Below are 14,909 nucleotides of genomic sequence, written 5' to 3'. Positions count from 1 at the left end.
GAGTTTAAGCAATCTAGACAGGTTTTACATGGCAGCATTTTACCACTTGAAGGTAAAATAATGAGATACTAATTTATATGGAACATACACATGAGGTATTTATGTTTACAACAAATGAGTTTAACCATATGTTAGCAATAACTTGGCTAGAAAACACACGTATTAGTAAACCTCACACTGTGTATTTTGTCTACCTGTGATATGCACCACAAACAAATGTCCCTTTCTTTCATCTCATGGGTGTTTATTCCTAGGACCATCCCACCAGGTGCATGCTTAACTGAGGAACAAGCAATCTGAATGAAGTGAAAGATAAGGCCACAAATCACAGATTCTGCCAATGGAAAATTAAATACAGTAAATTAGTCTGTGTGTTTTCAAAGAATGAAGATACAAGGTTTAAAAAAAATCTGTTAGAAAAATGTTAAAATGCCAAGTATGTGGGAGCCATAGAAGGGAAAGAAAGCCCTGGTTTGTAAAATTTTCCATGATGCAAAAGGCTGCAGCCAGTTTCTCCCCAGATACAGTCCTGACGCTCAGAGTGGCAGCTCACCAATGTGCAGGAACCTCTCTCTCACTTGTGCAGTAGCTTTCTGAGACTCACCCAGTGCCCTCCTCCTCCATCCCAGCACAAGCTGAATCTCATTTGCTCACTGAGCTCCACAGCAAAAGAATTCTTTGCGGAGCAATAATTGGTAGATGGTGTAACAGTCTTAATTCTCTCCTTTGAAAAATAGCTAAACATTTGTTTTAAAAAACACACACACAATCTCCAGATTAAAATTAATCAGAATATGACACCATATTTTCCCCAGTTCCTCAACCCCAGGAAGATCATCAGTTCAGAAAAAAAAAATAAAATAAGGTTTTTCTTTCAAAATAACCCATAGTTATCAATGCCATCTTAGATTTTGGTCTGATCTTGTAACTGTTTTTGCACAACCCTATTGGAAGCCAAGGTGTCATTTTTTTTTTTTTTTTTAGCAGAAATGTTATTCCAGAAGCAGTCTTGTTATATGCAAAAGTCATAACTGAGAGTGAGTCTCAATACAGAAGGGGTTATACCCATACACCCATCTGCTCCTACGTACTCTAACTGGTCAAATGTCAGATGTTACAGGGAAGAGAGCTGACAGACAACTAGAGCAACAGCATCAGCAAAATGTTTAGACTAATAATTTATTAGAAAATGAGTGATTATAATGGACAAACTGTTACCTTATTTCAAATAGATCAATGTGCAATGAGTTGTTTTCTAACATAGGAATACCAAAGAAAAATTCAGAAAACAAGAAAATATATTCTTGCATTTTGCCACGGGTTATTTGATGCAGAAATTTCTCTTACTCTTCCCTTAAAATGCCTCTGAAAATCACATTATTTTAAAAAACTCTGTTCACATTTTTAGGCGTCTCGATGATCCAAAGGTTTTATATTAGGAGCTGACAGGGATGAGTTTCAGGGCTCATCTCCATGTGCCTCTGAGTCACCCCCACAGAACAGCAAAGCTAATGTCCAGTCGTCCAACAGTTAAAATAATCGATGAGTGTGTGCGTTGAATCCTCAGGAGAGAAGGGAGGAAGGAAGAGAAAAAAAAAATGAGAGAGGAGAGGCTTGGAGGGAGGAGGCGAGGGGGGCAGGTGCTGATTTCAACCCTGTAGCGTCAGGATTGCGTCAATTCGGGTTTCAGCCACGTCTGGAGTCTCAGAGACCAGCTTCTCAGAAGAACCTAAACAGGAACAGGGGCGGCAAATCACTGAGCGAGGGCGAGTGGACCTCCCTCTCTGCCTCCTCCCCGTTCCAGGCACAGGTCCCCGGGCGCCGCTCTGTTGTTTTCAGCACTCGGGAAAGCCTGCTCCTCGATTCAGGCAAGCGAACCGAGCTAGAGAGTTTCCCGTTCAGCACCTCGGACAGAGCACGCAGCAAAAAATGGCTCCGATCGCTACCAGCAGGGAAGAATTTGGTAAGCAAGTTAGTCAACTTATAACTGCGGTTGTTCTTTGAATACTCTGGGTGGGCTGTGTTTTTGTTCCCCCCCCCAACCCCAGCGGGATGTTGCGTATATATTTACTTGGTAGCTCATCTGAAAGGAAAAGGAGAACAAATAAAGGGGTAATCCTGGCTTATCTCGGTTGTTTCTCCTTTCCTTAGCATCTTGCTCCTTAAAATTGCCTTCTGCTGGGGCTATTTTACATCCAGGAAGTTCCTGAAACGTTCAAGGAGCTCTGGAAATTGCAGCACGCGCTAGGGGGGAAGGAAAGGGAGTCTGTTTGCTTGTTGGTTTCATGAATTCTCTAAGTGATTTTTATTTATAGGTAAATTTAAGGGAAGCCAAATGTCCGGTGATTACATAAGGGTTTGATCTTGGCATACGCAACACAACTTTATATATTGGGGGTTTGGGGATGTATATTTATTACAGGGTGCATCATGAGGATGTTTTCCTTGATATGTTTTTCTTGTATTCTTGAAATATGTTGCTAGTGAAAGAGACAGAATCCTATGATGCTAGATAGAAGTAAAAGGATATTTGACACAAAGTAGCTGAGCCCAGTTCCTTTCACAGGTGAGCTAATGGCAGCTCAGAGGGATGAGGGGAGTGTTGCAGGTCAGTTAGCTAAAAGCTACTGGAAACTAGAATTAGTACTCCTTTTTTTCTTTTTTCAGTTCAATTTTCCTTTTCCTATGCCAAATTTTGGCACCATTGCTCTCTTTTCTTTTAATAAATAAAATGAGATGTGGTTCTTTAAATTAAAAAAAATAATAAAACCTATCTTTAGGTCCCATTACATTCCAAAGACAAGAGATCAGAGTTTTACTTACTTTACAAGTATTCAAAAGCACAAGAAATTTTATAAAAGTTTGTGAATAGGGAATGATATCTGAAAATACATGGTAATCGTTATTAAACTGAGGGAAATGACTGAGATTTTTGCAATCAAAAGCTTAAGACCTTATCAGTAGAAAATACACAGGGAGTAAGTGAGTCTTTCCATGTTCTACTGAATATTCTGCCATTTGACATAAGGATTGAATAGAGAGAATTTCTGATACTAATTCAGAAATGAGTTTCTTTCACAGCCTTACCTTTGGGTGATTGGGTTTATATTGTTGTGATGTTTATTCCCAATTTCTGATTTGAAAGTCAGAAATTTTCTAACACTGACGCATCAGTCTACTAAAAAAACAAATCATTTTCTATGGCTTTTATTGTTCTTCTTGCTTTAGTTCATGACTTTGCTTTTGCTCCCTGGCCTTGTTTTATTAGAGAGTTCAGGAGTGGATATTTTTTTTCCCCACAAAGACTTGAAGAGAAGGAAGAACTGAAAAGCTGATACATACTAAGTTTAGCTGATTATCTCTCGCCTCATTATTTTACTGTAGCATTTGCTGCTTTTTCTATTTGGGGAATTGAAAGGTTTATTTTTCATCTCTATGTGATTTAGTTTCTTGATATAATTGCATTACAGAATATTTTATTATTGTTTTGTTTGCTTTTTTATCTTCCTAGACACTTCTGTCCTTATTTGTCATTTCTTAATGTTTTACTGCTTAATGTATATTCTTTGAGCTTAGTTTTGTGATTATAAAGTAGATAGGCAGAAGATTTGAGGGAATGGGGAAGGGAACTAACAAAAGATTATTCTTTCAGGGGTTATTTAAACAAGACTTAACCCTTTCCTGACTGGGGCTTTTAACTTTATTCCTCAGTGTTTGGGAAGAAAATAAATAGATTGGAATGGAAATAAATGCACATAGTATTACATTAGTTATATTCACATTTGCTATATTAAACATTGACTAATTGGAGCATTTTGTCCAGATGTAGCAATACTGATTTCTCACTACTTTTTTTAATGTTACTAATTATTTGTGGGAGAAATATGCTTACATATGGAACATGATAAGCTTCATGCATAATCAATGTTACTAATGTCAGTGTAATTTAATGTGCCTGCATTCAAGGAAAGAATGCCAATTTCAATTTGATTACCATTTGCCATGTGGAAATATGCTAGGAAAAATCGGCTATGGATAAAATTGAACTCTATCTTATCTATACTCACTCTTCTCGTTATGTTTTAAGGAATGATGTTTCATTTAGAACCATTTGGTTTTTACCTTATTTAGGTGTAATTAATTTGTACTTCAGATAATTCAGTGTTTGTGGAGTTTGGGGTTGATATACAAGGAGTTTGTAGTTTTATAAGTTATGTAATATTAATAGCCTGTTGTTCATCTTTTAAATTATTTTCCCCTAATATATGTACATTTCTTTTACCACTGTCCCATAATTTGGATGGACATTATTAGTGAGTCTGTGACAATGGCAGGTAATGTTTCACCATTTCTTAAAATTACCTGAATCACTGAGTTTCTAAATGTTTGGATCCTGGGTAAATAAAGAACTACTAAGAATTCAGATTCTCCCAGTATCTGAAGAATGTGCATTTAAAGTTCCATAGTCAGTAAGAATTGATGGTTCTAGAAAGCCTCAAAATGTCAATGAGAACCTAATACAATTTGTACCGACCCATCATGCTGTAGTTGACTCATCTGTAAAAACAAAGCTATGTCAGTATCATTTAGCATTCCCCAACACCTGACCCAGGCCCTGTCTCACCTTTTCATTTCCTTTATGAAAACTACTGAAATGAAGAAGTTGCTATCATACTGTGTGTTTTTTCTGTGTCACACAAAGGATGTGTTTATTCCTGGGGGTGATGTGGAATGTGTACATCACTCATACCCAGAACAGTTGGAAAGTAATTCAATCTGTGCTACTTACAGCAATTGCCAGCTCTAGGATGCTTTTATGTAGGCTCGTGTCTCCAGCTCTGCCCCTTTAATGTATATTATTGGTCATTTGATTTTTCAGATGAAATCCCCACAGTGGTGGGTATCTTCAGCGCATTTGGCCTGGTCTTCACAGTCTCTTTGTTTGCATGGATCTGCTGTCAGAGAAAATCATCCAAGTCTAACAAGACTCCTCCGTATAAGTTTGTGCATGTGCTAAAGGGGGTTGATATCTACCCTGAAAACCTAAGTAGCAAAAAGAAGTTTGGAGCTGACGACAAAAACGAAGTAAAGAATAAACTGGCTGTGCCAAAGAATTCATTGCATCTTGACCTGGAGAAGAGAGATCTCAATGGCAACTTTCCCAAAACAAACCTCAAAGGTGGCAGCCCTCCTGATTTGGAGAATGTGACCCCAAAGCTCCTTTCAGAAGGGGAAAAAGAGGGGGTTTCCCCCGATAGCTTAAAGTCCAGCACTTCCCTTAGCTCAGAAGAGAAACAAGAGAAGCTGGGAACCCTCTTCTTCTCCTTAGAGTACAACTTTGAGAAGAAAACATTTGTGGTCAATATCAAGGAAGCACGTGGCTTGCCAGCCATGGACGAGCAATCTATGACCTCTGACCCATACATCAAAATGACCATCCTTCCAGAGAAGAAGCATAAAGTGAAAACCAGAGTTTTGAGGAAGACCTTGGACCCAGCTTTTGATGAGACCTTCACCTTCTATGGGATCCCCTACACCCAGATCCAAGAGTTGGCCTTGCACTTCACAATTCTGAGTTTTGACAGGTTTTCAAGAGATGATATCATTGGAGAGGTCCTTATTCCTCTGGCAGGAATTGAATTGTCTGATGGAAAAATATTAATGAACAGAGAGATTATCAAGAGAAATGTTAGGGTAATTCATTTTTTTAGTTCTTAAAGTATTAATAAACAATCTTTTATGGAGGTTTTTTGTATTAGGGATTTTTATTAAGATAATAAAATTTTGTGCATATCAGCTTTACCATGTTTAATTTTTATTAGTCATAATCAAATCAGGATCAGGGGAATAGAGTAGATGAGGGAAAATTTAACTCATAACTGAATGCTTAAGGCATTTTAATTATATAAAACACATAGGCATCCTTTACGGATATTTAAATATCACTTATATAAATATTTTTTAGTAATTTCTATCACAGGCAATTTGACTAAGATGCCACTTCAACTAAAATGCAGGAAAATATTTCTTATTCATGCTCAAGGTAACCAAGATGTTTCAAGGTCAGCATAATTGAATCTGAAATTTAAATTTAAAATTAAAATTAAATCAATTTCTCCTGAGGATTTGGAAGCTGTATTGACTTTTCATAGGATTGCTTTTCAAGGAGGAGACATCACATCATATTGAATTGTAAATGTTCATCTTTATGTTGTATGACAGCATACTCTGCCTGCAGAGTTGTACTACTTTGATTCTGGGGTTATCACAAAATGATAAGACACTAGTTAATCAAATTTAATCCTATTTTCACATTACATACAGAATACAAAACTCATTCTAATTGTGGTATTTTAGAATAACCTGTGTCTCTAAAGCATAATTTCACAAAATAACCTAAAGCTTATTTTGACCATATCCTTGCCTTTGTCTCTTTGTTGAACTTAATGAAAGTTAAGGTCCAGAAACATTAAGTAGCTTGAGACACCAGCTGTTTAGTGGCACAGTAGATCTGTGCCTGCCTCTTATTCTTCTTGAAGTGTGTATTCACACAGCTACCCCATGCCAGCTTTGGGATAAATATATATATTGAAGTTTTAGGAGCTCTGGCCCAGCCATCATTCTTAGTTATAATCAAGCCCCAAGTTTACATTTTGCTACTTTCAGCTAAAACTGGTACCCTGAGTTCTTGGTAATCTTATATAACATCTTTAAAGTACAGGTCAAACTTAACTATTATGCAAAGAATGATCCTGTGGTACTGTCCACATATAAAGCATTAAAAATTGAGTTAAGCCTCTCCAATATTTAATTCACTCCTTAGATTAAATAAGGACTTTGGATGGGGGTTGGTGGCAGAGAATGTTAACTCCATCATTCCTCTGGACCCAGAGAGTGATGCAAGTCAGAATATATTTCATTTGGTCTGAATTCAATTCCAATAATATCAATGTTAAAGAATTTAAAATAAAGTCAAATTTGACATGAGTCATTTTGCCCTATACAAATTGGTTCAAATGATAAGATAATACATTACTATTAATAACTTCAAAAAGTATAGATTTCATTTAAGAAGCAAAAGTAAAACATACCTCTGTGTAAGCTGTGCTCTAAATATTCTTTTAAACATTTTTAATAATGGGTGTGGCTAGCTCAATGACCATTTTAACATCCTGTAGTACATGAAGAGACCAGAAGATGGCAGACAGTTGTTTTCAAGAGGTGATGATATGGCACAAAAGCTTGTTACTCTTGGATTCCTTAGCTTACTAAAATAAAAATAAGTAGAAAAGTTACACTTAAATAACAAGGCTATTATATTGATGTAAAATGTACACATTTCAAAACTAAAAAATAATAAACATGCTTATACCACATCTCTCTTTGTTTAGAAGTCTTCAGGACGGGGTGAGTTGCTGATCTCACTCTGCTATCAATCCACCACCAACACTCTCACTGTGGTTGTTCTAAAAGCTCGACACTTGCCTAAATCTGATGTGTCTGGACTTTCAGGTAAGAATTCTTCTGAAAGACTCAGGCTCAGTGTATAAGTGAGTAACACATTGGTCAAAATAGTTAATGAGCATAATCATGATTTTGATTTACCTTTATATTCATAATCAAAAAAGACATGATAGTTTTTCTATTTATCATTTTATAGAATAATAATGTGAGCCAATGCAAACTACATAGTCCTAAGATCTAAGCCAAGAATGTATAGTGTAGGTAGGTGTCTGAACAGGGTTAAGCAGAAAGCAGTGATAAATGCAGAGATGAGAGGCCATGGCCAAAAATACAGTGATGGATGTAAAATAAAGATTTTGGGAAAAAGTTTTTAATTTTTGTATCTTAAATGAGCTTCCTACCTGTACACTTCTATTATTTTATTATGTTTCCTTTTAATTTCTTACATATCTGCTTTAAAAATTAGCTTTTTCATTTTTGTGACTAATTTAAGAAAACGACCTTGCTATATGGCATGATGAAAAAGAATATATGACCTGTGGGTTAAAATTATCTGAGTTGAAACCCTAACTCTTTCATTTGTTATTTATTTATTTATTTATATTTATTTATTTTTCCCATTGCCATTTATCCCTCTATGCCCTCTTCCACTTCCACTACCCTCCACCCCAGTAATCACCACACTATTATCTATGTCCATGATTAAAATAAAAAATTAAAGCCTAAAAAGGCATTGTCACTGTGAATTATAAATGCCCGTTCAACAGACAAAGCAACCCAAGCTCAACAAAGTAGAGAAACTTATCCAAAGTCATACAACTCAGTAAGATTAGATGTTCACTCATGTTTTTTTTTTCTATCCCATTCTCTGTAATGAGTTATTAATATTCAGAATGTGTCATCAGAAGATTGTCTTTTCTTCCCCTTTATGTTATCTCTTCATCCTGACATTACAGTTTCTTCCTCATCCTTTGGTTTAGAACTGCTTTCTCTTACGTTGCACGTTCTTAGTTATGTTCAAAGTCAGATCTATGCATATCTTTGCTCTATTCTGCCTCATTTTCGCTGTAATCACACTTTGTTGGCATTCAGTCATCTCTGAGGGCATGGCTGTGTTGAGGCCAGATCCCCAGACTGATCCTGTCCCTGTAATGTCTCTTGTTTCCCATTGCAGACCCATACGTCAAAGTAAACCTGTACCATGCCAAAAAGAGAATCTCCAAAAAGAAGACTCATGTGAAGAAATGCACCCCCAATGCTGTGTTCAATGAACTGTTTGTCTTTGATATTCCTTGTGAGGGTCTTGAAGAGATCAGTGTTGAATTTCTGGTTTTGGATTCCGAAAGGGGGTCCCGCAATGAGGTGATCGGGCGGCTGGTCCTGGAAGCGGCCGCGGAAGGAACTGGTGGAGAGCACTGGAAGGAGATCTGTGACTATCCAAGGAGACAGATCGCCAAGTGGCACATGCTCTGTGATGGTTAGCATCCTGGCCATGCATTGGGACTTAATGATTTTTACTAGGCAAGGGATGATTTTCTTTCTTTCTGATATATAATTGCAAGCTTGTGACAGCAAGCTTCCTTTTTTGTTGTTGTTGTTAGAAATGGATTGAATTAGCAGACCAGGAAATAACTGTAAATTATCATGATAAATTTCCCCTTTCCTAGAGACATTGGATAAATTTTCATAAGCTTATTTAGTCCCTCCTGCAGGTTACCAGGGATATAAATAAGAGTAGTGAAGCATTTTACGAATATAGCAGTACACTTCCAGGTAATGGTGGGCTCTAGGAGGTCATGATCTCATTGGAGCATGTCACTGGGAGTCAATGGGATTGTTAAGATTTAGAAATGAAAAGTGTGTCTTCACTTATGAAAATTCATACTTTTTTTCAGGTGGGGAAATAATTTTTCTTTAGATCCAAAGATATTAAAGAAGTATTCTCTAATTTGTTTTTATTAATTGTGCATTGTGCAAATGGTGTCCTGCATAAAAAAATATATAGTCATTGCTCTTTGTTTTGTAATTATTTGATGCGATTTTATCCTAAGAGGAGTAACTTAGGTTTGTTTCAAAAGGACAGTGAGCAAACTGAGTAATCATTTTATCAAAGGGCTGAGTTGAGAACACTGTGGCTGAAATATGATTTTTCTCTCCCCCTAAGGTTATATGTGAGTCAAATGTTGTAAAATATAATCTCACATAAGGACCATCATGGCCTTGAATTATTCACTGCCTGTCACAAGTGTCAGTGTAGTCTAAGAAAGCCCTGTTTACCTTGTGAAGTTGTTGAATTAACTAGTGGGTAAAGAAATGAACTTCAGGTAGAAATCCAGTTAGAAATGCAGTTTTCTTATAGGAACTATGTATAGTATGTCAGTGTACATTCGAGGTGTGCCCTTAAACACAGAGAGGACATGGCTAACCAAGTCTTCATTGAGTTGTTCTGCAAAAAGGACTAACCTACTATTTGAAAACAAACAAACAAACAAAAAAAGACTGAAGTTTTAACCATTGCCAGACAAAAAGCATTACTTAAACTAACAAACTGATATGATTAAAAAGCAGTATGCAGCAAGCCTAATATAATTTACATATGTTCACACAAAATATATTTAGGCTGTCAAATTAGCACAATAAAGTATGTTTCACTATCTTTTCTAGGCTAATTTGCCTTGAGCTGTTTTCTGTGGAACAGTTTATAGACAGAATTGTGTCTTACATTGTTTTCCAGTGCCAGGGCCCTGAAAATCATTAAAAATCAAGAGTACAGCATGGCCCTGTGACTATTTGGAAAGGATGAACTTGAGGTAATGTCACTACATGTGAATTTTTAGAGAAGTATGGGTGAAACTTTCTCGGGTAAGGTTGAATTATTAAATATGCAAGTTAGAAAATAAAGTCTACTGAAAATTTTACATTTTGAGTCAGGTTTTGTGTCAGTACTTTAGCAGTTTTTGAGAATGTGTTTGATATCTCCGTGTTTGTAAATTCTATGACAATGCATTTTCAAAACAACTTCTACATGCTTTCTATGACTATGCCTAATGTAAAGAAAATGTTTTACATGTACAAAAATGGAAACTGACCTCTTTTTTTGTGCTTTAAGATGACTTTGGGATTGAAAAGACCATTCCCCCATCATTGTCTCCATCCCTCCACAAAGTCACCTCACAACATCTTGGTCCACTCAACATTTTCCTGAAAGCAACATGAAATGAATTGTAGTTCGTGTGTGGTTTGGGGAAGTCAATGGCCTTTTTACGTATGTAGATTTGGTACATGGGCCATAGAATATAGTATATTTTAGAGCTTTGGAAAGTTGTCAGGAGTCAACCCTAAGATCCTTCACAGCCACCAGAAGTTAGTGGCGGTACCACATAAAGTATGACTGTTGAAGGAGGGTGTTATTTTTATTTTAAAGTAAAACAACAAAACCAACAACAAATACTTTTTAAAATTGCAACGAATAATTTGTAAATAGTTTTTAGTTATTACAACTTAAAAGTGTTTTTGAGTGTGAAAAGTTGAGTAAAATAATTTGCAACTGCTTTTAAGTAAAGACAGAGGAAAAACAGAAAAGCAATTGAAACAGGCAGGGACATACGTGATCCCATCATCTTCTGAAAGTTGTCCTGTTTTATAATGTATTACAATATTAATGTGAATATCTTGACTTCTGTTACAAATCCTGTACTGTATTAAACATGTAAATTAATTGTTTGTCTGATTAGCCAATCTCACCACCCTAATAGGGAGGTGTTCACGTTTGAAGAACTGTGTAACTCAGTAACTGACTTGTTCTGATGTTGTAACTCAATAGAAGTGATTTGGAAGGAAGCATGGTGTATGAGATGGTGTCTGTTCTTTCGTGCCAGCAGTGTATGATGTTTGTAAGACCATGTTTGTAAGAGATTAATAAATTGCTGCTTTTGCCCAACCCATTTTCACTCAAATTTTCTGCTGATGAACTCTGTAATAAGGCTTCTCTTATTTCTTTCTAAGTTCTCAAGTTTCCCTAATAAATTGCCTAGCATAAATTAGGGAACATTGGTGATTCAGCACCAAGATCTTTCATATATCTAATTTTATTTTCCTTAATCCTCATAACAATCATCTGGGGCAATTATCATTATTGCTGTTACACAGAAGCAAAACCTGAGACTCAAGGAGCTTAGGCAATGGACTCACATGCATATGCACATATATTCACAGTTTCCTGTTTATTAGATGATGCCCCTGATTATTAGATGATGTCCCTGTTTATTAGATGTCCATATGCTATATATTGGACGTCTTTCCCTACCTGCACATAGGAAGAGATAGTCCTCATCCTTTTTACAGCTGAATAGTACTCCCTTACAGCATCATTTCCAAATGATCATTTATGGATATATTTGTTTTTATTCTTTTATTATAAGTAAGACCTCAATAAAAAAGAAATATGTGTTTTATTGATTTTTATATTTCCCTAATAGCTAGGTTGCATATAGTAAATTTAGTTAATATTTAGTTTAAGTCTGAGTCATTGTAAGTGTCAGATTGGAAGCAAATGTAAACATTATGAAAACCACTATTGTTCAGGAATAGTAGTAGGAAAACATTATTCCAAAGATATATAGGATTTTTTGGTCATTCTGATATACTTGGTCATATATGAGAAGCCATATCTCAATAGTCATAGACATCCCAAATTTTGTCAAATTAATTGTGGGATGAAATAGGTTGTGTGTGTGTGTGTGTGTGTGTGTGTGTGTGTGTGTGTGTGTGGTTTTGTTTTTATTTCAGAGAAGAAGGGAGAAGGAGAGAAAAATAGAAACATCAATGATGAGAGAGAATCATTGATTGGCTTCCTCCTGCCCACCCCACACTGGGGATCAAATCTAATCTGTTACCATTAGGAAGTTTGGGAAAGGGATGTAAGTAGCTGAAAAACAAAATTTAGACACTTTAATGTTCACTTTTATCCAATTTTTAAATGTACAGGAGCTGAACCAAGAGAGAAAATTAAAGGAAACTGTATGCAGGACCTTCTTTCCTGACTATTAAGCATAAAATACCATCAGAAAAATGCCTGACCTTTGTGTCATCTACTTTAAATTGACAACTCCCTCTTTGCAGTGAAGGTGAAAAGGCTAAATCTGTTATCAGTATGCTAGAAGCAATGTGGAAACACAGTGGAATCCGATCCAGGGAACAGGAGGCTGCTTTTTGGGGGGAGTTGTTGTGATTTGAAATAACTTCCAAGAGATGAAAATGTTACCCATAACATGAGGTATTCCATATAGGCTTACAAGTCAACAGAGGGGGTTTAGGTCTGTGAGCTTAAAGCTCCCCTCTCCTGGGAAAGATGGCTACGTTCCACTGCAACATCCTACAACCCTGAAATTCCTAAGAATAGCAACAAACACACAAGGCTGTCTTACAAAATCTCAAGATTTAATCAATATATAAGAAATAGCACTAGCCGGTGCTCAGTGGCTAGAGCTTTGGCGTGTGAACTGAAGGGTCGCAGGTTCAATTCCCAGTCAAGGGTATGCACCTCAGTTGCAGGCTAGAAACTTGTCCTGAGTTGGAGTGTGCTGGGGAGACAACAAATTGATGTGTTTCTTTCATATCAATGTTTCTCTCCCCCACCCCCTTCCCTTCCATTTTCTCTGAAAATCAATGGAAAAAATATCCTCAGGTGAAGATTAAAAAAAAAGAATATGAGGGACAGAATTGTTAGGATTTGCAGATATCAAAGAGATCTAATGAACCTAGCATCCTCATTCAGTAGATACCAGGACTTTGGAGACCTGCCTGGTAAAATAACAGTTTCACCAGTAGAACCTGCTGATATTATCTACCACCTCACCAAGCTGCTGTTCTAGTTTTCAAGTACTTCACATGCAGACTACCCAAATAACTTATTCATTGCCTCTCCCTATTATCGCAGAAAAAAACTGGTCTTGGTGGGTGGTTTAGTTTGATGTAGAGTCAGAGGCTTGGAAATGGATGCATTATTGAGGCTGAAGTCAGATCCCCTGGCCACAGGCAGAGCAAGAAGGGCATTTGTTTCTTTGTAAAGGTAAGGGAGAAAATAAGAGTTCCAGAAAATAATGTAGGGGAAAAAAACACAACTGGAAAGGAAGAATCAGCTTTCACTATCTAGTTATGTAAAAACTCATTTTGCTAGACCTCTGTTTTCTCATCTCTAAGAAGCTATTACTAATTTTTTTTTTGCCCATTCAGTTAGAGGTGACAACTGATGCCACTCTCACAGTCATAATCAGTAGTCTCCCTCAAATGCTTCTGGTCCCAGCATTCTGCGTTACTCTTCCATTCTCCATCCCCAACCCCACACAGTCTTCCATTTCTGAGAGTTCTCTTATGCACACAGATGTGCTGTTTTTAAATATATATATTTAAAATATATATTTTATTGAATTTTTTACAGAGAGAAAGGGAGAGGGAGAGAGAGCTAGAAACAATGATGAGAGAGAAACATGGATCAGATGCCTTCTGCACACCCCCCACTGGGTATGTGCCCACGACCAAGGTACATGCCCTTGACCAGAATTGAACCTGGGACCCTTGAGTCCGCAGGCCGACGCTCTATCCACCAAGCTAAACCAGCTAGGGCCAGATGTGCTGTTTTTAACCTGGCCATTTTCCTCCACTCAGCAATCAGCTCTCTCCCTGTGGGGATGTTCTGAAGCTTAAAGGATTCTAATGATGCTTCACAGAGTCACAGTGAACTTCCTCTGGCCACTGCCCCAGCTCTGCGGGTAGTGCTCACATTGCAGACCACAAATGCCTTCCTGTCTGAAGCTGCTCCACAGGCCAGCCCACCAGCGGAGTCGGCAGGAGCCGGAGGTCACCCTGCAATCCCCTCTTCGATGGAACTGAGGAGAATTCCCCACCCCTAACTCTGTGTCAGATTATATGAGGCTAGAGATTATCCCCCTCCTTTGTCAAATTAAGATTGCCCTTGTCAGAGTCCTTGAGTTTTTGCTCTGCCAATTAACCCTGGCCATAATTTGTATGTGCTATTGCTCAGGTATAAGCCCAAAGGTGCTACAGTGGAAAATAAGCTGAATGAATTTTTCTTTGTGGTACTAACAACCTTCCTGCCTCACCACCCTTATCTGAACCCCAACAGTCGGCTAAAGTTTATATGTCCATTTTTTTCTCCCTTTGGATGGATGGTCTCCCTTCTAGTTCTATGGTATCATGTGGAAAGAATACTTGTAAGACACCCCCACCATGTTTTCCAAACATCCCTGAATCCTAGGGTGAGTGAGTCCAGCTTTGTGGTAGGCACACTTCTGTTGCCATAATATTTTGGGATGGGTCAGATGACCTCTATTGTTCCCAGCCCCAAAACGCTGGCCTCAAGTTACATATTTGTCAGTATTAACGTGGTAACATCATGAGTCATCAACATTCCTATATCTGAGTCC

General features: G+C 37.3%; 1 protein-coding gene across 1 annotated transcript; it reads left to right on the top strand.

Annotated features, from left to right (window-relative positions):
- Positions 1 to 1,929: 1,929 nt before the first annotated feature.
- SYT4 (synaptotagmin 4) lies at positions 1,930 to 8,946 on the top strand. Its single transcript, XM_008158088.3, has 4 exons — positions 1,930 to 1,963; positions 4,880 to 5,694; positions 7,392 to 7,512; positions 8,639 to 8,946. The coding sequence occupies exons 1-4, from the start codon at positions 1,930 to 1,932 to the stop codon at positions 8,944 to 8,946; spliced, it is 1,278 nt and encodes a 425-aa protein (XP_008156310.1).
- Positions 8,947 to 14,909: the final 5,963 nt, after the last annotated feature.

This window comes from Eptesicus fuscus, chromosome 12 (assembly GCF_027574615.1).
Source record: "Eptesicus fuscus isolate TK198812 chromosome 12, DD_ASM_mEF_20220401, whole genome shotgun sequence".
Lineage (NCBI taxonomy): Eukaryota > Metazoa > Chordata > Mammalia > Chiroptera > Vespertilionidae > Eptesicus > Eptesicus fuscus.
The sequence above is the reverse complement of the archived record's forward strand: the minus strand, read 5'-3'. Positions and strand labels throughout refer to the sequence as shown.

What these genes read in the sequence shown, in the direction of transcription:
- SYT4 (XM_008158088.3), top strand. Translation starts at nt 1,930, where the DNA reads ATGGCTCCGATCGCTACCAGCAGGGAAGAATTTG. An exon ending in TACCAGCAGGGAAGAATTTG is followed by an intron (nt 1,964 to 4,879) that starts GTAAGCAAGTTA and finishes TTGATTTTTCAG; the next exon opens with ATGAAATCCCCACAGTGGTG. An exon ending in TTATCAAGAGAAATGTTAGG is followed by an intron (nt 5,695 to 7,391) that starts GTAATTCATTTT and finishes CTCTTTGTTTAG; the next exon opens with AAGTCTTCAGGACGGGGTGA.